This window comes from Trachypithecus francoisi, unplaced genomic scaffold (assembly GCF_009764315.1).
Source record: "Trachypithecus francoisi isolate TF-2019V2 unplaced genomic scaffold, Tfra_2.0 Lachesis_group14, whole genome shotgun sequence".
Classification (NCBI taxonomy): domain Eukaryota; kingdom Metazoa; phylum Chordata; class Mammalia; order Primates; family Cercopithecidae; genus Trachypithecus; species Trachypithecus francoisi.
The window spans coordinates 31,393,868-31,416,542 of NW_022681459.1; the positions used below are offsets into that span (position 1 = coordinate 31,393,868).

Consider the following 22,675-nt stretch of genomic DNA (forward strand, 5'->3'; position numbering starts at 1 on the left):
TATAGATATGAGCCACTGCACCCGGCCTTTTAAAATCTCTTATACCATATTTCGTGGAACATTTTCTATGTTGTTTAGATATGTTTAGAAACACAAATACTTACAATTGTGTCACAGTTGCCTACAGTTGCCTTCAGTACAGTAATGTGTTGTGTACCGCTTTGTGGCTTAAGAGCATTAGGCTACACCATCTAGCCTAGGTGTGTAGGCTCTCTCACCTAGGTTTGGGTAAGTATGTTCTATGATGTTTGCACAGTGATGAAATCACCTAACAGTGCATTCCTCAGAACATATCCTTGTCATTAACGCAGGACTGTGTCTCCCCACGCTCTTGGAAGATGCAACAGGAATCGCAGTTGTGTGTATGTTGGATCTCTTTTGCCTGTCATTTGTGTCTGTCATGTTCTCCTGAACCTTTTTTACCTCTCTTTCTGTTTAATTATTTTCATTCTCTTCTTTCTGTTTTCTTCCTGTGCCTTCTGTGATGTCTCCTTACTCTTACATTTCTTCTACTTTTCATTTCTGAAAAAAAATCTAGTTTGTTCTTGAGTTCTGTCAATAATAAAATATCTTCCTGTTTTCTTACCATTCCACTTCTGAGATGTTCTAATACTATTTTAAATTATGTTCTTCTAAAATGTTGGTTATTTTCTTGATTTTTAGTTCAGTTTCACATATTACGCTATGATTTTCACTTTCTTTGTGTCCACAGTTTTTTGTTATATTTTCATTATTGGCTACTATGTTATTTATCATACTTTTACTTCTTTTTGGTAATATTCGCATGCAGGATTTGAAACATAATTTTTTGTTTCCGATTTTTAAATAAGGGTCTTCCTGAACTATTAGGAGAAAGTTTTCTGTGGAGGAGTTGGGAATGAGCCACAGTAGCATTCCTAGCCTCAACAACCAAGAGGTCTCTCTGTTGTTACGGTGAAATGTGTTTGAGGCTTCTGTGCGTGGACACTTCTGTGTCTGGACATCACCTCCCACTCAGGAGGGCTCCCTTCCCTGACTCTTGTCTGGAGACGCACAGCCTCTCACTCTCCATGCTGAGCTGTTGCCTTCAGTCACTGCCCTTTGTCACCAGTATGTTCTGGGGCTTACCTCCTCTGGATCTCTCTTTCTCTAGCACTTTCAATACAGAAATGCCTCGTGTTCCAGGCTGGCTGAATTTGTGTTTTGCTTTGGGCAGTTTTCTTTCAGGCAGTTCTCTGTGCAGAAGTGAATCTTCGTTGTGTATTTCTGAGATCCTTCAGGACTTAGGCCCTTCAGCATGGGTTAAATTTCCACTGAACTCCCTAATAGTTCTTTTTTGTTTCATTGTGTTGTATTTTCTTGTTACTTTCCTGGAACTTGGAGTCTACAAGTACGAGTTGGAGTTTCTCCATTTGCTCTCAGGATATTCAAATAGATTCCCACTTGGTATGATAAATGATACATTCAATTTCTTTAACTGCTGTAGGGATATTGAGATTGTCTGTTTCATTTTTTATTGGGTTTATTTTGTTTGTTTGTTGTTCATTCTCCATATAGCCTACTTATTTGCTGAGGCTTTTTTAGAAACTTGGTTTAAGCCTGTCTGTAAAAGGCTCAGGGAAGCTGCTTTAAAATCCTGGTAAAGGAATTCTAGCATCTCTCTTATCTCAGTATTGGTTTCTGTTGATTTTCTTTTCTCTTTCGTGTTGAGGTATGCCTAATGTTGGGCATGACAAATAATTTCTGTTTGTATCCTGGAAGTATAGGTTATGATGTTATGAGGGTCTGAATCTTACATCAGTCTTCTGTTTTGGCCTCTGTTGACACCGTGGGGAAGGGATGTCTTGTTACCTGCAAGCTAGGGTGGAGATCCAGGCTCCTCCCTGGATCCTGGGGACACCATTGCTGGGGAGAAGGGTGCTTGGTACTGCTGGGTGGGAGTGGAAGCCAAGGCTCCCAGCTCAGCCCCTCTGACAGGGCAGGGTGCTGTGTGTGTGCTGTCCTCTCTGCATGGAGTAGGGCAGGTATTATCAAATGCTTTCTGACTTAATAGGTTCCCCTTTACCCATTCCTTTCCCTGGAGAGAGTTTTCTTCAGACTTTTTTTTTTTTTTTGATGTGTATCCTTTGGCATTTTTAAATTGCAGGCTTTTCCAGTGACCTGTCTGTAATATACAGGAGGAAACACAAACAAATAAGAAACCCAAAGAATAGTGAACTCACTGCTATGTCATTCTTCAAATCCCAAGGGCCCCAGCCAGTCCCCCTTCTTGTATCCAGCTTTCAGGGTTCTCTTCTGTTTGTTCCACATGCCATGTCCATAGTTGTTGGCTGTGCTCAGCAGGAGGAATAGGGAGAAAGGTGTCTATTCCATCCTGTCCAGAGCCAGAAGGCATGGCTTCCTTCCCATGACTACATCCCCTGTGCCTTCGCAGTTGTTTTTCTTGATTAATCTTGTCAGAGGGTTGCATATTATTTAGACTTTAAGAACCAAATTTTATATTTACTGATCTTCTCAGTTGCCTTTGTTTCTTTGCTTAACTTCTCAACTTTTCTTTGTTATTACCTTCTTTCTACTTTCTGTGGATACTTGGATACTTTCTGTTCTTTTCCTAACTTCTTAAATGGGATTTGTGACTCACTAATTTTGTTTCTTTACTCCTTTTAAAAGTTGTAAACATTACTGTGAGTCCTGCTGCAGCTGTTTGCTACAAATCTTGGCATGCAATGATTTTATTGTTGTTGAGGTCTGTTTTCTGATTTCATCCATTTCTTATCTAGAAATGTTTAAAAAGTGTTATGTCCAAGGGAATTGTAAAGTTATCTTTTGCTAATGATATTTAATTGCCTACTGAGTAGCAGGTACATTCTGTGGATTCCATGTTTTCAACATTTGCTGAAACCTGCATTGTGAACTAAAACGTTAACAATTTTTATTTTGTTCTCTGACAGCCTTAGGAGAATGTGTTACCTCTACTTGTCAGGTACAGGGTTTTATACACACACAGACACACATACGTACTATCATGTTGTTTGTGCTGTTAATATATTCTGCATCTTTATTACTTTTGTGGGGTGTGCTTGTGGGAACTGTAAAAGAGAGAGGTGTGTTGGCATCTCCTACCAGATGGGTGGTTTGGGGCCTGTGACCTCTGACCTCGCTGCTCCTTCTTGTAGCATTCTTCCCCCATTAATGCTCGTCTCTCTCCTTGACCTTCTTTCAGTGTTTCTTCTCAGTGTTTCTACCCAAAATTGCAGGCCCCAGCTCCAGCAGTCTGGTTGCGGACAAGACCATACTTATTTTTTGTTGGGCTGGTCTGTCCAACTCCAAGGCTGCCCTTTGAGCTGGACGATTGACCCACTGCATTAGGAAATGCTTTGCCATCTTGGTGCAAGCCCCACTTTAAGGAGGTCTTGCGCACTGCTGCATGGAGCACAGACACACTGGGTGGGAGGTGCCCCAGCACCTAAGGACTCTTTTGATTGGGTGGCAGGGATGGGTGGTGGTGCCTTGCCCTCCAGAGCCCTTCACATGGTCCAGATGCCACCCAGCTCGAGGTGAGGGAGCTCTGGGGTCACATTCTCCACCCTCCCTCCAGCATTGTCACAGCTGCAGGACACCTGCAAGGGTAGAATTCAGTGTGGCAGGAGGATTTTGTGCGGCAGAAGTAATGGAGGTGGTAGGCAGGCTGGGCTCCCCACTCCTTTGTGAGTACTGTGTGTTGGTGCTCCCTGTCGATGGCACTCCTGCAGCATGGCTCCACGTGCACCACAAGGGCAGTGTGGCTTCCTCATCTTAGATGTGACACAACGGAGGTAGTTCTGGGTGTTAGCCTACAAAAGTGGCAATGTTAGGGTCCAAACTCTGGCACATATGAGACCACGGTTCCTCTTTCTTCCTCTCCAGGCAGATTCATAAGAAGAAGACTGGGTCTGAGTTTATATATATATATATAAAAGCTTTATATACATATGTTTATATATATAAACTTTATATGTATAGATCTTTTTTAATACATGTGTATAAAGTTTTTTATATTTATAAATATATTTTTATATTTTATTTTAATGATACATATTTATATTTTATATATAAATAAAAGTTTTTATACATAAACATATATAAGCTTTATATATAACTATAAACATATAAACTTTATATATGTAAGTTTATATATAAACTATATATACATATATAAACTATATATATAAAGTTTATATGCATAAACCTTTTTTATATACATGTATATAAAGTTTTTTATATTTATAAAAATATATTTTTGTATTTTATTTTAATTATATATATTTATATTTTATATATAAATAAAAGTTTTTATACATAAACATATATAAGCTTTATATATAAACTATATATATAAAGTTTATATATATATATAAAGCTTTATATACATATGTTTATATATATAAACTTTATATATAAACTTTATATATAAACTATAAACATAAATATAAACTTTAAGTTTATATATAAACTATATACATATAGAAACTTTATGTATAAAGTTTCTATATGTATAAAGTTTATATATGTGTATACCTTTTTATATATATAAAGTTTATATATATATGCTTTATTTAAGGTTGAAAAAAATTTTGCATTCATCAGAAGCTTCCTTTTATGAATTCTTAGACTTTTTTTACTGGGTACCCCAGAAATTTAAGGTATCAGCTTGAATATCTTCTAAACTCTCCTCCCTGAAAGGACCATACCTGGATTCCCAAGGAGTCCACCTATGGAGGGGTCACTGACGTTCTGCTCTCTTATGCCTTTTGTTAATCTTAACCAGACTTGGTTAGCAAGGGGCTCCTGCCACCAGATGATCTCTTACCGAGTCATGGTTTCCTGTATGAAGCGGCTGCCCTGACGCTGAGAGTCACAAGGAGAATTTTACAGAGGGACAGCACGCTGCCTGGTGATTGTCTGAGGTTTGAAACCTTCTGGTAAAGCTGAAGCCACTTCTTAAAAGCCTGGATAATGCTGTGAGCTGCTGAAGCACCTGTGTGCACGTGTGTGAGTGTGTGCCTTTGCCGTGTGTGAGCTGCTTAAGCACCCGTGTGCACATATGTGAGTGTGTGCCTTTGCCATGTGTATGCATGTGTGTGAGCTGCTTAAGCACCCGTGTGCACACGTGTGTGTGCCTTTGCCATGTGTATGCGTGTGTGTGAGCTGCTTTAGCACCCGTGTGCACACGTGTGTGTGTAGTTTGCAGCTGAGTGCACGGCTTTTGTCTGGACTGTGCCCAGGAGGGAATGCGACACCCCTGGGGTCCTTGCCTTTGAAGCTGATCTGTTGTGGCAGCCAGTTCAGCATGTTCAGCAAGATGTTAAAGCCATTGCTCTGCTTTCCTCCCAGGGTCTCACAGCCAGAGCAGGCCAGAGCTGAGGAAGGGGATTCCACGCCTCCTGCATCTCCTCCGTCTCCTTGCCTTCCTAAACAACTCTGTTTTCCACTGAAAAGGGAGCTGCAGAGCATTTCCACGTGGAGATTCCATCTCGTTCGTGTCCAGCTCCATCGGGGAACTGCTCTCAGGCTCCCCCGGGCGTGTGCATGAGGTTGGAAGAGGCGGGTCACTGCAAGAATGTGTCGGTCTGTCACGTCACTCTCTCAACGTCTGGTCTCATGGTGTTCCTTACCAATTTAGGGGCTTATTAGGGAGGTATCTATAACTGGATTGATAGATACACGTCATGAACCAGTTCCCCTTAGGTGTTTCTAACATGATGTAAATTACCAAGGAAGTATCCTTTGGTTAAAGTTCATTATTTTCTAGTCTTGCATTGTTAGCATAGACTGCTGTCTGCTGCCTGCTGTCTGTGCCATTTCTATTTCATGTAACTTCCTGAGGTTTTCTTTGTGCCCTAATACAAGCTAGTTTTTTTTTTAAATGAATGTTTCAAGTATGTTTAAGAAGAAAGTATAATCTCTATTATTGGAGTACAAAGTTTGATGTAATGTCCCCAAGACCTACTTCCTGTTATTAGCTCTCTTTCATGTTTAATTATTTTTGACCACTTACCTTGCCATGGTTGACGGTCATGTGTTAATGATTGCTATTCTTATGTTTCTGTTTCTTTCCCCAACACCTATAGTTTCTGCATTATAAAGCCAGCTTCTGTGTTTGGGGGTTCTAGTAGATTCTTAACTCATAGGGCCTCACTGTGCGCTGGGTCCTCCAGCTTCTGTGTTTGGGGGTTCTAGTCGATTCTTTGTTTTTGTTTTTGAGACGGAGTCTCGCTCCGTCGCCCAGGCTGGAGTGCAGTGGCCGGATCTCAGCTCACTGCAAGCTCCGCCTCCCGGGTTTACGCCATTCTCCTGCCTCAGCCTCCCGAGTAGCTGGGACTACAGGCGCCCGCCACCTCGCCCGGCTAGTTTTTGTATTTTTAGTAGAGACGGGGTTTCACCGTGTTAGCCAGGATGGTCTCGATCTCCTGACCTCGTGATCCGCCCGTCTCGGCCTCCCAAAGTGCTGGGATGACAGGCTTGAGCCACCGCGCCCGGCCGGTTCTGGTAGATCCTTAACTCATGTGGCCTCACTGTGCGCTGGGTCCTGCGGCGTCAGGAAGTGCCCTTCTTGGTCTTGCTTCCTGCTTTGAGGTGCGGCTGGACCTTGTCTGACAGGCAGATTGCAGCCCTGCTCTTCAGCCTGGTGCATGGACCCCACGTGCTTCTGCGCATTCCTTGACATTTAGCCTTTTCAAATCACTTGGCATTGGTCGTGTCTCTTGTGTAAAGCAGAGCTGGCTTTGTGAGCCAAGTGGAAACTTTTCATAGGGCCACGTGTTGCACGTGTTTACTCACGTGTTGCTAGGACCGGCATGTCCTGTCCCAACTGCCGCATAACTTGTTCCTATATTTAATGTATGTGTTGTGTTTTATTTATTGTGTGTCTTTTTATTTTTTAATGTAGTTTGTGTCTTTGCTTTTTTTTTTTTTTCTATTGTTTCTGGCATTTAGGAAAGTCTATGTTTTGTCCTGTTGGCTACTGTTACAATAACACCTCTTATCGCACCTTAGTCCCTCTGTTTCTTCCTCTGACCTCTTTATTTTGGCTTGTCTGGTGGGATTCTTTTCTCCCACCTATTTTTCATGCTTCAGTCTATGAACTTATTCTACATTCCTTTTTTCCGGATTCATCTACCTCTGATTTATTTGCTGTATTTTTACTTCTGCAGAACAGCCTGCTCCCCGATAAGAAGCTGTTTCGTACCCCACCCCCATCCTTGTCCTCACTTTCTGTTTTAGTCTGTGCTCCACAGCTTTGTTATTTTTGTTTATGTCAAATTTCCCAGTGGTGTCTTGGCTTGAGGGAGATTATTTTGTAGTAGGTTTCTCATGAAGGGCCTGGAAACACAGTGTTCATGGGGTTCTTAGCTATTTAAAACTATTTCTCTAGAGCTTTAATTCTGAAGGACAGCTTGGCTGACATAAAATCCTTTGGTCACACTTTATTTTTACTTGAGTTTATGAAACTAATTGCTCCACTGTTCACTTACCTTGTACATTGCAGTCAGGAAGTCCAATCCCTGTCTGATTTTCTTTCCTTTGTGAATGAGCTGTTCTTTTTGCCTAGAGTCCCAAAGAATTTTCTCTTTCAGTTGTGATCATTACTGGGCAGTGCCTTCAGGGCCATCGTTCTGGGTCAGTTTGTTCAAGTACATGATGAGCCTTTCAACTTGTCGATTATTTTTTTTCCTAAGAACGTTTCTAGGAATTTAAGTATTAGGTCTGTTTCGTAGTTTTGCTTTTCTTTTTTGGGAACTCCAGTCTGTGTTTCTTGGGTCTTTGTTGGCCTGGGCTCCGTATCTGGCAGCTTCTCTGCACGTCTCTCACCTCTTGGTCGGCCTCATGTTCTTTTTCATGTTCTCAGTCCTCCTGCAGTGTTCCTTATGCAGTCGTTACCGGTAGAGGGTGTCCAGGTGGCATCTCGAACAAAGGACTGGACAAAACGCACAAACAAAGCAAGAAAGCAAAAGCAGGGTTTTATTGAGAACGAAAGTACACGCTATGGTGTGGGAGCAGCCTAACCATTGGGGCTCAGGCGCTTACAGAATTTTCTGGGGTTTCAATACTCTAGAGGTTTCCCACTGGTTACTTGGTGGATATTCTATGAAAATGAAGTCAGAGTCATTTACTCAGAACGCACCCTACTGTAAAGGGAGAGGATATTACTTGGAGTGTGTGGTCTGTGTAAATGGAGAGGCTGCAGGTGAAGTTACAAAGGGTAAATGCTGTGAACTGAGAGGATGGAGTGCAGTTGCAAAGCTGTTCACATCCCTGTCATTGCTGAGGAGCTTTCATTTGATTTAGTTCTAGGAAGTCAGCCTGGATGAATCGGCCTTCTGTTCCCTGCCTCCTTCTGTTCTCCTGCCTCACACTCAACTGAATCTCTCTCTTTTGGTACCTTGTAACTTAGTCTCATTTCTAGGCTAATTGTGTCATTCTCTTTAATTTCTTTCTTAGGTTAAATTAATTCTCATTTCGCAGTTTCTTATTTTAACTGTGCATTTGTATTCTTGGTATTTTTAGTGTTTCGTTTCTGGTGTTTCTTACACCTGCACAGCTTTTCCTCATTTGACTTTAGACTGCGGTGCTGGGCGGGAGTTCTCAGTTCCATTAGCTGAAGAAGTTTCAGTGCCTACACCCTGGTTTCCTCTCCCAGAGCCATGGACTTCAGGAGTGTCTGCGACTGGAGAACATCATTTACCCAAAAGGATTTTGCATGCCTTTTTTCTATTTATTTTAAAAGCACTTGGATTTTCCTGCACTAACAGTAACAGATGTTTCCAGCCGGGAACAGACGTACCGAGGGACACGGGTGGTTTACTAGGTTTCTTTGTCCAATAGCATCCTTTTTTGTTGGTCAGCAGAAACGTAGGTTTTTTTAAGAAAAAAACTGAATGGTTCATTTGGAGATGGATTAAATCTATGTCTTCTTATGCCTTGCTATGCTTTTATTTCTGTAGGAAACTGAATTTCTACCTTTTCCATCTCTCCTTCCCTTTTTCTCCCAAGGTTCCAAATATGCCTTTTTTTTTTCGATGGAGTCTCACCCTGTCACACCCAGGCTGCAGTGCAGTGGCGCAGTCTCAACTCACTGCAACCTCCACCTCCCGGTTTCAAGCAAGTCTCCTGCCTCAGCCTCCGGAGTAGCTGGGATTATAGGCGCCCGCCACCACGCCTGGCTAATTTTTTGTATTTTGGTAGAGACAGGGGTTTCACCGTGTTGCCCAGGCTGGCCTCAAACTCCTGACCTTAAGTGATCCTCCCGTCTTGGCTTCCCAAAGTGCTGGGATTACAGGCATGAGCCACCACATCCACCCTCAAATGTGCCTTTTTTTCCCAAGTCTCTCCTCTAAGACCATGCTGAAATTGAAGAAATTAGATGAAATTTGTTCACTATCAGTGAAATTAGAAAGCCAGCCATGTATTAATGTATAATTTAATAAATATTGTTTTAAAATCAGTGTAGATATAAGCAGATACACTAAGTAAGTGCAGTTTTATCAAAACATTTCATGTAGACATCTCACTTGTGAAGTAGAAGCCTGCCTTTGGGTTGAGTCATCTCATTTGGGGTGTTGGGGGGAAGAGCACCAGGGGGAGCGCTTGCTGGCATTCCGTCTCCACACTCACACCATGCCTTGTACTCGAATGCTGAAGAGGTGTTGACTGCTGTGTTGAAGGCAAGAGGCAGTTCTATTGAAACCCAGTGCTGGCGGGCAGGCCCCGCACTAATGCACTCACACAGCCCTGTGTTTTTGTGTTTTAGGTCGGTGGGCTCCACGACAAAAGTCAACCCTTCTGTAAATCACCTGCTGTGGTTATGATGCTCTGAGTTCAATACGTCTGAACCTTTGCTGTCTATGGATCTGCTCTAAACCTTATAGCCTGCTTATGGGGGAAGGTGAGTTACTGTCTTTTGTTGGCATGTTTGTTTACCAAGAGTGTATATAACAAAGTCAGACTTACGCTTGACAAATGAAATCTGTTTGAAGTAACACAGTGCTATATTTCACCCTGCTTCAGTCTACAATGTGCCCTGAAGACTATTCTGTGTATGACTTTGGGAAATCGGGGATCCCCACTTTTGGTAGCAGTGAGCTGGTTGTGGTTGGACACCTTTGGGTCCAGTGCTTGGCCAGGTGGTTCTTGCACAGCCTTTCAGCTCTGCCCTGGAGCCAGCCCTGAGAAGCAAGGGAGGCACAGGTTTCAGGAATGAAGGACAAGAAGGCGGTGCTGGGGGCTGAAGATCGTTCCGAGGTGTTTGGAAAGAGTAGGTAATGAAAACATCAGGAGTGGGGGTGCTGTTTTGGTGGTCTGGTGATACCCTGCAGACATTAGTGCCTGTGGCTTGAGCTATTACCATGAACTTCTGTTGATACAATTGCAAGGAAAGGTGGATGAGTGAGCAGTTGTGTTTGGAGATTTTAACACATCTCTCCAAGAAGTAGGGCAACAAAAAAGCAGGAGTATTAATATCTGAAGCAATATAATAAATAAGTTTGAGTTGTTAGTATATTTTGAACTCTACATGTTACTTTCTAAGCATACAGAGAACATGTACAATACTGGGATGTGTACAGGTGAAGTCTGTAACATAGGGAGGTATGTGTACAGGTGAAATCTGTCTATAACACAGCATGTGGAGAGCGTAAGGCAATTATACTGGAAATTAATAGTAAAGGAATAACTTATATAAATAATATGCTATAAAAACTCTTGTTAGAAATAAAATCATAAAAGAAGTAAAGGAACTTTAGGGCTGAGTGATTATGAAGCAGTATATGTCTAAATAGCACGACATAGCTAAAGCAGTGCTTAGAAGGACATTTGTAGCTATAAACACATGTGTTAAGAAACATGAAACATTAACTCAAGAGGCTGAAAATAGAGCAAGGGAGAAAGCCCAAGGATCCATAAGACAGGAAATAATAAAGGAAAGGGCAGAAATCCGTGCAATAGAGAGCACAGAAAAACACAGAGAAAATTAACAGCCCTAAAAGCTATTTTGTGTTTTAGAGTCAATAGTTAGATCTCTGGTTAAAGAAAGTGGAAAGGGCTGGGCACTGTGGCTCATGCCTGTAATCCCAACAGTTTGGGAGGCCGAGGTGGGCAGATCAAGAGGTCAGGAGTTTGAGACCAGCCTGGCCAACGTGATGAAACCCTGTCTCTACTAAAATACAAAAATTAGCTGGGCGTGGTGGTGCGTGCCTGTAATCCCAGCTACTTGGGAGGCTGAGGCGGGAGAATTGCTTGAACCCAGGAGGAGGAGGTTGTAGTGAGCCGAGATTGTGCCACTGTACTACAGCCTGGGCCATGGAGTGAGACCCCATCTAAAAAAAGAAAAAGAAAGAAAGTGGAGGGGTGATACTGGTGACAGTTGATGGAACAGAATATAGGAAGGAGTGAATGAGTGAATAAATAAAAATAAATGTAGATGGATGGATGGATAGATACATAGATAGATAAGAAATAACCATAGATACAGCCGAGAAGAAAAGTTAGAGTACTGTGGGAACACATTTGAATATGCGAACACATTTGAAAACATAGGTGAAAAGAAACCACCATCAGAGTGAACAGGCAACCTACAGAATGGGAGAAACTTTGCAATCTACTTATCTGACAAAGGGCTAATAATCAGAATCTACAAAGAACTCAAACAGATTTACAAGAAAAAAACAACCCCATCAAAAAGTGGGCAAAGGATATGAACAGACACTTCTCAAAAGAAGACATTTATGCAGTGCACAAACACATGAAAAAATGCTCATCATCACTGGCCATCAGAGAAATGCAAATCAAAACCACAGTGAGATAGCATCTCACACCAGTTAGAACGGTGATCATTAAAAAGTCAGGAAACAACAGGTGCTGGATAGAGGATGTGGAGAAATAGGAACACTTTTACACTGTTGGTGGGACTGTAAGCTAGTTCACCCATTGTGGAAGACAGTGTGGTGATTCCTCAAGGATCTAGAACTAGAAATACCATTTGACCCAGCAATCCCATTACTGGGTGTATAACCAAAGGATTATAAATCATGCTGCTATAAAGACACATGCACACATATGTTTATTGCGGCACTATTCACAATAGCAAATACTTGGAACCAACCCTAATGTCCATCAATGATAGACTGGATTAAGAAAATGTGGCACATATACACCATGGAATACTATGCAGCCATAAAAAAGGAGGAGTTCATGTCCTTTGTAGGGACATGGATGAAGCTGGAAACCATCATTCTGAGAAAACTATCACAAGAACAGAAAACCAAACACCACATATTCTCACTCATAGGTGGGAACTGAACAGTGAGAACACTTGGACACAGGGTGGGGAACATCACACACCGGGGCCTGTTGTGGAGTAGGGGGAGGGGGAGGGATAGCATTAGGAGATATACCTAATGTAAATGACAAGTTAATGGGTGCAGCACACCAACATGGCACATGGATGCATATGTAACAAACCTGCACGTTGTATACATGTACCCTAGAACTTAAAGTATAATAAAAAATTAATCAAAAAGAAAACACTAATCTATCTCATTAGGAACAAAATACTACTTATCAATAAATTATCACTAAGTATAAAAAAAAGAAGACGTAGGTGAAACTGATAACTTCCTGGGAAAACAGGAAATGAAAAAATAGACTTGAGAAGAAATAGAGATAAGCTATAACTTGGATAAGCCAACAATACTAAAGAAATGTAAGTGACAATCAAAGACTTTCATTCAAAAAAAGTTCTCAGACACATTTTTATGGATGAATTATACCTAACTTGAAGGAACACTTGATTTCTAACTAACACAGATTGTTTCAGAAAATAGATAATAATGCTCCCCAGCCCTGAGGCTGGAAGAAGAGAGGCTGGTCCACAGGTATGAAGTTACGGTTAGACAGGAGTAAATTCTGGTGTTCTGTTAACAATAGTGTAACTATAGCTAATAATGTGTCTGTCCAGATAGCTGGAAGGCAGGATGTTGAATGTTATCACAAAATCGTAAATGTTTACAGTGATGGATATGCTAATTTCCCTGGTTTGATCATTGTATAACGTACACATGTATTGAAACATCATACTGTATCCTATAAATATGTACAACTATTATGTGTCAATTATAAATAAAGCTTAAAAAAAAAATGATGACTTCAAAGGTCGAGTAAGGGGCCATGAGGCAAGGAATGTGGCCTGGAAAAGACAAGGGAAAATTTCTCCAAAGCCTTCAGAAGGAACACAGCCCTGCAGCCACCCTGACTTTTGTTCAGAAGGAACACAGCCCTGCAGCCACATTGATTTTTGTTCAGAAGGAACATAGCCCTGCAGTCACCCTGACTTTTGTTCAGAAGGAACACAGCCCTGCAGCCACCCTAACTTTTGTTCAGAAGACACAGAGCTCTGTGGACACCCTGACTTTTGTTCAGAAGGAACACAGCCCTGCAGACAGCCGACTTTTGTTCAGAAGACACCCTGACTTTTGTTCAGAAGGAACACAGCCCTTCAGCCACCTTGACTTTTGTTGAGAAGGAACACAGCCCTGCAGACACCCTGACTTGTCTAGTGAGATCTGATTCAGACCTCTGACTTCCGGAAACAGAAGATAATAAATTTGTGATGTAATTTGTAACATCAGCAATAGGAAACTAATACTGTAACTTTTATAGAAAAATGGGTGAAGGATCTGAAAGACAGTTTACAGAAGAAGAAGTACAAAAGGCTGGTGAAGAGATGTGCAAACTCACTTCTTGTCCAAGAGATGCAGAGTGACATGGCGTGTACCCTTCCTACGGCTGAGACCAACAGGAGCAGGTGATGAATTTGCACCAGGCATTGGGAGCAGATGCGGAAAGTGCACGTGCCGCTGTCCAGAGGGGGTGGGCTGGCATGTCTTCTCTGGAGCCTGGGACTGGGGAGTCAATGGGGCATGTGACCTGGTATGCTCTCCTGCATCTCTGTGGCAACAAAATCTCCACAGGTTCATGGAGACAGATGCACACGGCATCTCCTTGTGCTCTGTGGGTGTCAGGATGGGAGGTGACCTCAGTGCCCTTGCCTATAAGAGTAAAAATATGGCTGTGGCAGAAGTCAAATGCCATGGACTGGATGTGCCAATGGGCCTTAAAGGCAGAGCTGGCGTTACTGATGGAGGGTGTCCAGGTTCTTGGCGTTTTGAAAAAATAATTGGACAAAACACACAAACAAAGCAAGGAAGAAGTCAGTGAGAGCAGAGATTTACTGAAAACGAGAGCACAGTCCACAGGGTGGGAGCAGCCCGAGCAAGCAGCTCACGCGCCCCAGTGACAGAATTTTCTGGGGTTTCAATACCCTCTGCAGGTTTCCATTGGTTGCTTGGTGTACACCCCCATGTGAATGGAGAGGGTGTTCCTGTCCTGGCTGAAGTGTTTGCATTTGATTTAGTTCTAGGAAGACCTTAGGTTTCTTCCCTGCAGGCCCTGTTCTCCTGCCTCACTGGGTTAAAAAGCTAAGAAACATGAGTGGTGTTAAAACCATTCTGCCTGTGTGAGTACAGATGCTTGCATAGGAAATTAAATACACATATACTTTGCAAGAGCATATGTGAGTGAGAGTCAGGCACTCGGTATTTTAGAATGGGCTCCTGCGTGGTGGCAGTGGCAGGTGGTGGTGGTGATAAGGGCTGGTGAGAATGAAAAGGAGTCGATGATACGGTGCAGGAGCCGCTCCCGGGAAGCGGTGGTGCCGATGTGTCATAAACTGTAGGATGAACTCCGCATCTCAGCCTCTGTGCATGAGGCTAGGAAGAGAAAAGATTTCCAAAAAGGTAAGAGTGGGGGGGAAAAAAAAAAAGCAAAGAAACACAGAGAGCAGCATCCTTTTGAAGTTGGGCCTGGGAGAGAGAGGGAAGGGGTGGGATGAGGCCTCCAGGTTTCACAGCTCAGGAACCTGGGCCCTGAGAGGCTGAGCGGTTTGTTCCATACAAGTGCCAGTCTGGACTTGCAGGCTCAAATATGACTCCTCATGCCCTGCAGTGTGTGTCAGCTACCACAAATGCTTTTTTAAAATTTGTTTTATTTTTAGTTGTGGTAAAATGTACCTAACATAGAATTTTCCATCTTAACTATTTTTTGGCATACAGTTCAGGGATATGCTGGGATTATATGGCATTTGTCTGTTTGTAACTGCTTATTTCTTTTAGCCCAGTGTCTTCAGGGTTCATCTACACTGTGGCATGTGTGAGAATGTCCTTCCTTTTGAAAGCTGACCGATATCCCATTGTATGTAAAGACCACAGCCATCCATGGACAGGAGGGCTTCACCCACTTGGCTGTTAGGAGCAGTGCCCTTGTGTGTGCCTATCTTAAGTATTTTATTTTTTGTGATGCTATTGTAAATAGAATTGTTTTCTTAATTTCCATTTTGAATTGTTCACCTTGAGTAGAAGATGCTCTTTGATGAGACTGAAATGAAGCTGAGTGTGGGCTGTGGGTGGGTGGAGCAAGCACTCTGAGCCTCTGCCCCGCGGAATGCAGTGGTCTGAGAAGTGAGTAGCAGGAGTGTTGGAGGAAATGCAAACTTACAATCTCTCCTGCCTGAGTTCACGGCAGGCTGAAACCCAGAAGCTGGCAGAAAGCTGACAGGGAGCTCCAGGAGGAGCCTCTGGGAACAGCTCAAAGAGCAGGAAAGGGGTCCCCGGTGCCCAGGGAAGTGGGGGCATGCCCTGGGTTTCGGTCTCCTCTCTGTTGTCTCACATCTAGACCCTAGGCAGCCTTGTGGCGACAATAGTGGTGCCAGGAATGGCCAAGGGGGTCCGCAGGGGCCCCCAGGCTCTACCATGGAGGGAGGGAGCCTTCCTCTCCAAGTCTGGCAGTGATGCCCAAGTGGCACGATCCCCCAGTGCCTTCTCTCTCTCTCTGCACTTTCCCATAGCTGATCCCAGAGGAGTATGCCTGGGAAGTGAGTTCAGAGGGCTGGAGCTTCCCGACTGTAGGAGGGAAAAGAGGAATCCTGGGATCTGGGAGGCATAGGGAGGCCAGCGCAGACGCAGGCTCGGGAAACCCACAGAGAAGGCTGGGCAGTCTCCCACACTCACCCCCAGCTTCACATACACGCATCCGCCCCCAAACAGCCCATCACAGACCTTGAGAGCCACGCCATGGGGTGGACTGCTGCCCAATTCCCAGACCCCACCAGCACAGGGGGGCATGCATGGGAAGGCCTGGATAGCCCTGCAAAGACTGAAACCACCAACGTGGGAACCACACACAGAGCCCCTCAGAGCCAGGCTGGTTGCCTTCTACATCTGAGATATAAATACTCTCTGTGGGATTTAAATGAGACCCAGGGCTGCCTCCGTACCCCACCACCCTAGGTCTGTGCTGCAGGCCATACACTGTGTGGGATCAGGCCCACATGTCTGTCTGCCTTCTGCCCGGGATCCAAGTGCTCGAGGGCCGGACCCCACACAGGCACAGAACACACCACAGAAGTGACAGGCGGGTGGAACTCAGGGAGACAGAAAACCTCCTGCCAGGGAAGATGCTCGGCTTGTAGTGAGAACTAAATTCTGACCTATTTCCTCTCTTGCCCCCAAATTCCTATCTAAGGAGCCTGGGGAGTCACACCCTACAAACCGTAACGTCTCATGAGATGGGTTTTATTTAACCCAATATAATGTGGTTTTTCAGTCTGACTGTGGCTTCATATCACATGACAGATAAAGTAGGAAATAGAAATATTTTACCCCAAAATATGTTTATTTGACATAGTTTGAAATGGGCCTCCAGAACCATCTTTTGTGGGGGAAAGTTTGCATCTGTAAAGAATCTGTATTAACATAACTGGATCTTTCCCCTTCCAGACCCTCCCAATCCTGAGGAGACTGGCTGAAAGTCTAGTGCCTCGTAAAGGTCTGAACAGGAAACATTTGTCATGTAATCCCTCTAAGGGAGGACACCTGTGAGGTTTCAGCCATATAATAAGGACCTTGGTCTCCACAGCCCTTACCTTGACCCGGACACTCCTTTCTATTGATTCCAGGCCTTCAGATAGTAACTTAACTCATTGAACCAAGTGCCCATCAGAACATCTTTTATCTCATCTGATACAGCTTGGATATTGGCCCTACCCACATCTCACATGGAAATGTGATCCCCAGTGTCAGAGGTGGGTCTGGTGGGAGGTGTTCGGGGCATGGGGGCGGCTTCCCCATGAATGGTCTGGGCCATCCCCTTGGTGATGACGAGCTCTCGCCCTTGAGTTCACAGGAGACCTGGTTGTGTAAAAGTGTGTGGCACCCCCTCCCCTTCTGCTCTGCCCAGGTGACATGCCTGCTTCTCTGCCTCCCGCCATGATCGCACGTTTCCTGATGTCAACGAAAAAAGTCCAACTCTAAAATATTTGAAGAGGTTTATTCTGAGCCAAATCTGTGTGACCATGGCTCTGTGTGACCACGGCCTGCGACGCGGCCCTCAGGAGGTCCTGATGACATGTGCCCAAGGCAGTCGGGGCGCAGCCGGGTTTTATTCATTTTAGGGAGGCATGAGACATCAATCAAATACATTTAACAAATACATTGGTTTGGTCCAGAAAGGTGGGACAACTCAAAAGTGGGGGCCTCCAGGCTATGGGTGAATTTAGACGTTTTCTGGTTGACAGTTGGTTGAGTTTGTCTAAAGACCTGGGATCATAGAAAGGAAATGCTCAAGTTAAGATAAAAGACTGTGGAGACCAACGTTCTTCTGAAGTCTCATAGTGCCTGCCCTTAGAGACAATGGATGACAAATGCTTCCTGTTTAGACCTTTAAAAGCTGCTAGACTCTTGGTTAATCTCTTCAGGATTGGGAGGGCCTGGAAGAAAAAAATCTAGCTATGTGAATAGAGATTCTTTACAGATGCACATTTTCTCCCACAAAGGACGGCTTTGCAGGACAATCTCAAGATACGGCAAAGAAACATGTTTTGAGGTAAATTATTTTGTATTCCTTGTCTCATAATGTTACGCCAGGTTGGAAAGTAAGTCACGATATAGGGTTAAATAAAACCCATCTGATGAGAGTTTATGGTTTGTAGAGCATGACTACCCAGACCCCTTAGATAGGAATATAGGCAAGATAAAAAAATCAGAATTGAGTCCTCATGGAGGCACCTCTCCAGAAGCTGAGCAGATGCCAGTGCAGAGCCTCCTGTGTGGCCTGCAGAACCTGAGCCAGCTGAACCTCTTGTCTTTATAAATTACCCAGCCTCGGGCATTCCTTCATAACAATGCAAGAACAGCCTAATACACCACCTATAAGCCCCCGCCTTCAAGCTGTCCTGCCTTTCTGGACCTCAAACCAGTGCACACCTCACTGTATCTCCCTAAACCATATAAAACCACACTGCAGCCCAACCACCCTGGCCACAGGTTCTTAGGTTCTCCTGAGGTGTGCCTCAACCATGGTCACTCACATTTGGCTCAGAGTAAATCTCTTCAAATATTATTTTGCAGAGTTTGGCTCTTCTTGTTGATAGGAGCCAGCACCCACCAGTGACCAGAAAGCCTCCAGCCCTGATGCTAGCTTCTCTGCCCCTCTTGGATCCATGAGCCCTGGAAGGGGACGGGGAAACAGGGCTGCCCCCCAGGGCCTTGCTCTCCAGTGTTGACGGAGGTGTCGTGTGGGAGAGGCTCGCGGAGGGCAGGGATGTGGGCTCCCCCAACAGCCAAGCCAGGCCTCCCTCATTCCCACACCCTTCCCAATGCCGCGCTCCTCAGACCCACCCTGCACTCTTGCCTTGTGGGCCCCGCCCCAGGGAGCCTCATGGACCTCCCTCACCTCCCTCCCGTCTCTGACCTGTCAACCAAAATGGGACTGTGGCAGATCTTAATCTGCCCAGAGGTTTATTTTGCCAGGGTTGAGCACTCGCCTGGGAAAGAGAGACAGAAGTTACTGTAGGACCTGTGGCCTGGGCTTTTTCCGAGGAGACTTTTAAGACTTCCGTGTTTGAAGGGGAATGAGCTGGCGGGAGGCGGTAGAGGACCTGTCAGGTACGCACGGTCTCTCCATGAGTCTGCATTTGTCATAAAGTGAAGGAAGCCTGCAGCAGAGGAAGACATGCGTGTGCCGTGGGCAGAGGAAGACATGCGTGTGCCGTGGGCAGGCGGAGGAGGGACGGCTTCTGGTCTGGTCTTAGTCCTGTACCTGTGAACATAAGCTGTTTATTGACACTGTCAGGACACTGCCTTAGGGCACAGACTGGGGCCCAGAGGGCATTTCCTTGTGGGCAGCTGGTGAGGTAGGCCCCGGGGAGACTCGCAGCCTTCTATCTGCAGCTGTCTGCTTAGGACCAAAAGGAAGGCCACCTTTGCGTGACTCTGTTCCCAAACTGAACTTTTCGTCATAGTGGGTTTGGGGTCCTGAGATTTTATTTTCCTTCCACAGTTCCCAGGTCCCCCTTCAGTGAGGTCTTCCTGACGGATGCTGATATGGTCTGGCTGTGTCCCCATCCAAATCTCATCTTGAGTTGTAGCTCCCACAATTCCTACAGGGCATGGGAGGGACTCAGTGGGAGGTAAGTGAATCATGGGGGCGGGTCTTTCCCATGCTGCTCTCGTGATAGTGAGTAAGTCTCACGAGATCTGATGGTTTTCTAAAGCATAGTTCCTCTGCACATGCCCTCTGTTGCCGGCCACCGTGTCCAAGATGTCCCTTTGCTCTTCCTGCATCTTCCACCATGATCGTGAGGCCTCCTCAACCACGTGGAACTGTGAGTCCACGAAACCTCCTTCCCTTATAAATTACAGTCTTGGGTATGTCTGTATCAGCAGCATGAGAACAGATTAATACAGACGCCATTTGAAACCTCAGTCCAGCCTTGTCTGCTGCCACCAACTCCTGCTGCTTGTCCGCTCCTTTGTTGGTGTCACCGTCCTTGGGATGTGAGCTCTGTGAACGCCCGGTGCTGCACTACGGTGTCAGTAGGTGCCCGACCAGGAGCAGCCGGCCCGGGAGGGGCTAAGTGGCAGAGGTGGCCAGCGAGTCAGCTGGCCTGGGAGGCGCCACACAGCAGAGGTGGCCAGCGAGTCAGGGTGCAAGGCCACAGAGGGTTCTCTGAGGGGGAACTGCATCATATGGGGGTTCCCCTGCATGGCTATGCATCAGAAGTGGGGATGAACCCATTCCACACTCCCCATTTACTGCTTCAGAGCCCCTGGGGAGGAAAACTCCCAGGTTGCCCAGGAAACTCCACAGTGGCCCTTGGGACCCTGGATAGCTGGCCTTCCACTGGCTGCCAGCCTCACCTTGGCTCCCTGCCTCTGCCCAGGGAAGGCCAGTCCTAAGACACAACGTCTCCCCTCTTGGAGAAACCACTAGGCGTGGCCGTCAGTGTGATGGGTGGGTGCCTTGCCCTGGGGCAGGCTTCACACTCCGCTAGGCACCTCCCTCTCCAGGGTCTGTTCCAGCACAGGCCCTGGAGAGAGATCATGCACCGTGAGCAGCACAGGCCTGCACCCCACGTGAGGGCAGTTTGCCTGCCAGGCCTGGTCTCCACACCTGGGTCACAGAGACGCTTCACCTGAGGAAGCAGGGCAGGTGACCTCTTCCTTCAACACCTTTAACTTCCTTTAAATGGAGAAGGCTGCTCCTGGGGAACATAGAGGGCCACTCTGCTGTCAAACCCCAGCAGCTGTGCACTGGAAGGGGCCTCCGGGATCAGCCAGCCCAGGGATGGCCGGTGCCCCCATCCTCCGACAAATGCACCCAGGAGTCAAGCATGAGGGTGTCCTTGGCACCTGGATTGGAAGGTTCTTGCCATCGTGGATGGGGTCTGACCTCCTGGGCTGCTGGTGGGTAACCAAAGGCTCCAACACGCAGCTTCAGAAAGATAGAGCCAGACCCAGGTGCCCCCTCCAGCCGATGGCCGGGCCATGGCCTCTGGGCTGATTCTCCTTCCCATGGCTTCCAAGTCCCAGTGTACGTCGGTGCCCTTCTGGGTCCTGGTGGTTTTAGAGAAAAGGAATGAAGCAGCTGTATTCACATACTTGTACTAAATGTGAAATTTTTACAGCAACACTGTTAGGTCCCTGATTTTATTATATCGAAAGTTGCATGTTGGCAGGAGCAACGTGGGTAACGGCAGTTAGGACCGTGCAGCTGACTTGGTTGACATTTCACACCATGTTGCTGTCTGTGTTGAACATGTAGCTGGGGCTGCAACTCAAATGGCCTTTTATCCTCTTTCTACCGAAATGGCTCAAACACAGAAGGGTTCCATGGAGAAATGGCAGATTCTGGGTGGGGAAGCACAGATGAGCCTGAGCACGTGACAGCCCCAAGGCAGAAAACCCACCGCCCTGGAGGGGCACCAAAGCCTGCCTGAAAGAGCCTCTCATGGCCAACAGCAAAGATCATGTGAGGCTGTGTGACGGTGCAGAATAACACAGGCACAATGGAGACTGCAGAGGAGACGGACAGCCCTTCCTTACGCAGGCGGTTCACACACACGTGATACAGCTGTGCCTCCAGCCGGCAGTGACCCTCCCCTGAGCATGGCCCTGGGAGCAAGATTGGTAGAGGAAACAGTGTGATGAAGAGCAGCCCCTGGCAGCGACCGCCGTGGAGATGGAGCGCTCGCCCTGGGTGCGGATGACTGTGTTCAGCCCCCACTCCGAGGCTGCTGGCAGTGACCCCTCCGAGCAGGGCCGCTCTGTACCTCCCCTCGCCCTCACTGGGCTCTTGGCAGCATCGAGCCAGCGGCTCTTCCTGCCCATCCTGGGCCCTGTGGAAGCCCCTGCCCCCTAGTTGCCCTCCTGCCTCCGGGCTGCTCCTTCCCGGCCACACCCTCAGCTCCTCCCTTCACAAGCACTGTGGCTTGGTGTGCAGCCACCTCCATGCCTTCTCACTTCTGCCAGCACCCCATCTCAGCTGCTGCCTGGTCAGCTTCCTTCTCCCCACCGCACACAGCAGTAGGGAAGGCCGCTCACCCACAGCACCCACCTGGGCCTCGCGTCTGCCTGCAGCAACCCGCCTTCCACCCCACTGACAACCAGGCCCTGCCTGCCTGTTCTGCTTTGCCTTCCAGTAGGCTGTTTGTGACCACCACAGGCCCACCCATGCCAGACTCAACGCTCAGTGTCCAGTCCTCCCCTGGCCACCCGGGGCAACAGCCTGGGCCCTTGCCAGCCTGGGTGCCAGGCCCACCACCCAAGCGTTAGGGCCAGAGCACGCCCTGAGTGATTCTGCCATTGTTCTCCCCATGTGTAACAGGAACCGTAACGGCCCACACCGAGAGCTGCTCAAGATTAAATTAGTCAGCAGTGCCAGATGCAGAGCGAGGGTTGTCTTAATGTGACCATTGTATCCTCCTCCACTCCGTGTTCATAAGCTCAGTGCTTGCAGACAACACCGAGGGCAGAGCCTGCCCGATGGAGAGGAAGGGGCTGGACAGCGCCTGGGCCTGCTTCTCACCCTGCGCTTCAGCTGGTGCCTCCTTTGGCCCCAAAATTATAAGTACAGACTACAAGGAAATAAGAGAGAGACAGAGTGGGATCTCCCCAAAGGTCATGATTTTAGTCCGTTTCTGCTGCTAGAACAAGATACCCAAAACTGGGCAATTTATAAACGGAATCAATGTATGGCTCCCCGTTACGGAGGCTGGCAATCCAGGATTAAGACTCCAGCAGGTTTCACGCCTGGGAAGGGTTGGCCT

The 22,675-nt window shown here is 46.3% G+C and overlaps 1 protein-coding gene across 25 annotated transcripts in view; it reads left to right on the top strand.

Annotated features, from left to right (window-relative positions):
• The window catches only part of PCBP3 (poly(rC) binding protein 3), a 273,001-nt gene that overhangs the window by 172,371 nt on the left and 77,955 nt on the right, over positions 1–22,675 (top strand). For all 25 annotated transcript variants that reach the window (XM_033232649.1, XM_033232650.1, XM_033232640.1 and 22 more), the window contains one exon: positions 9,770–9,904. In XM_033232649.1, coding sequence (XP_033088540.1) covers positions 9,895–9,904 — 10 coding nt within the window. In that variant the 5' untranslated portion in view covers positions 9,770–9,894. The remainder of the gene's footprint in view (positions 1–9,769; positions 9,905–22,675) is intronic.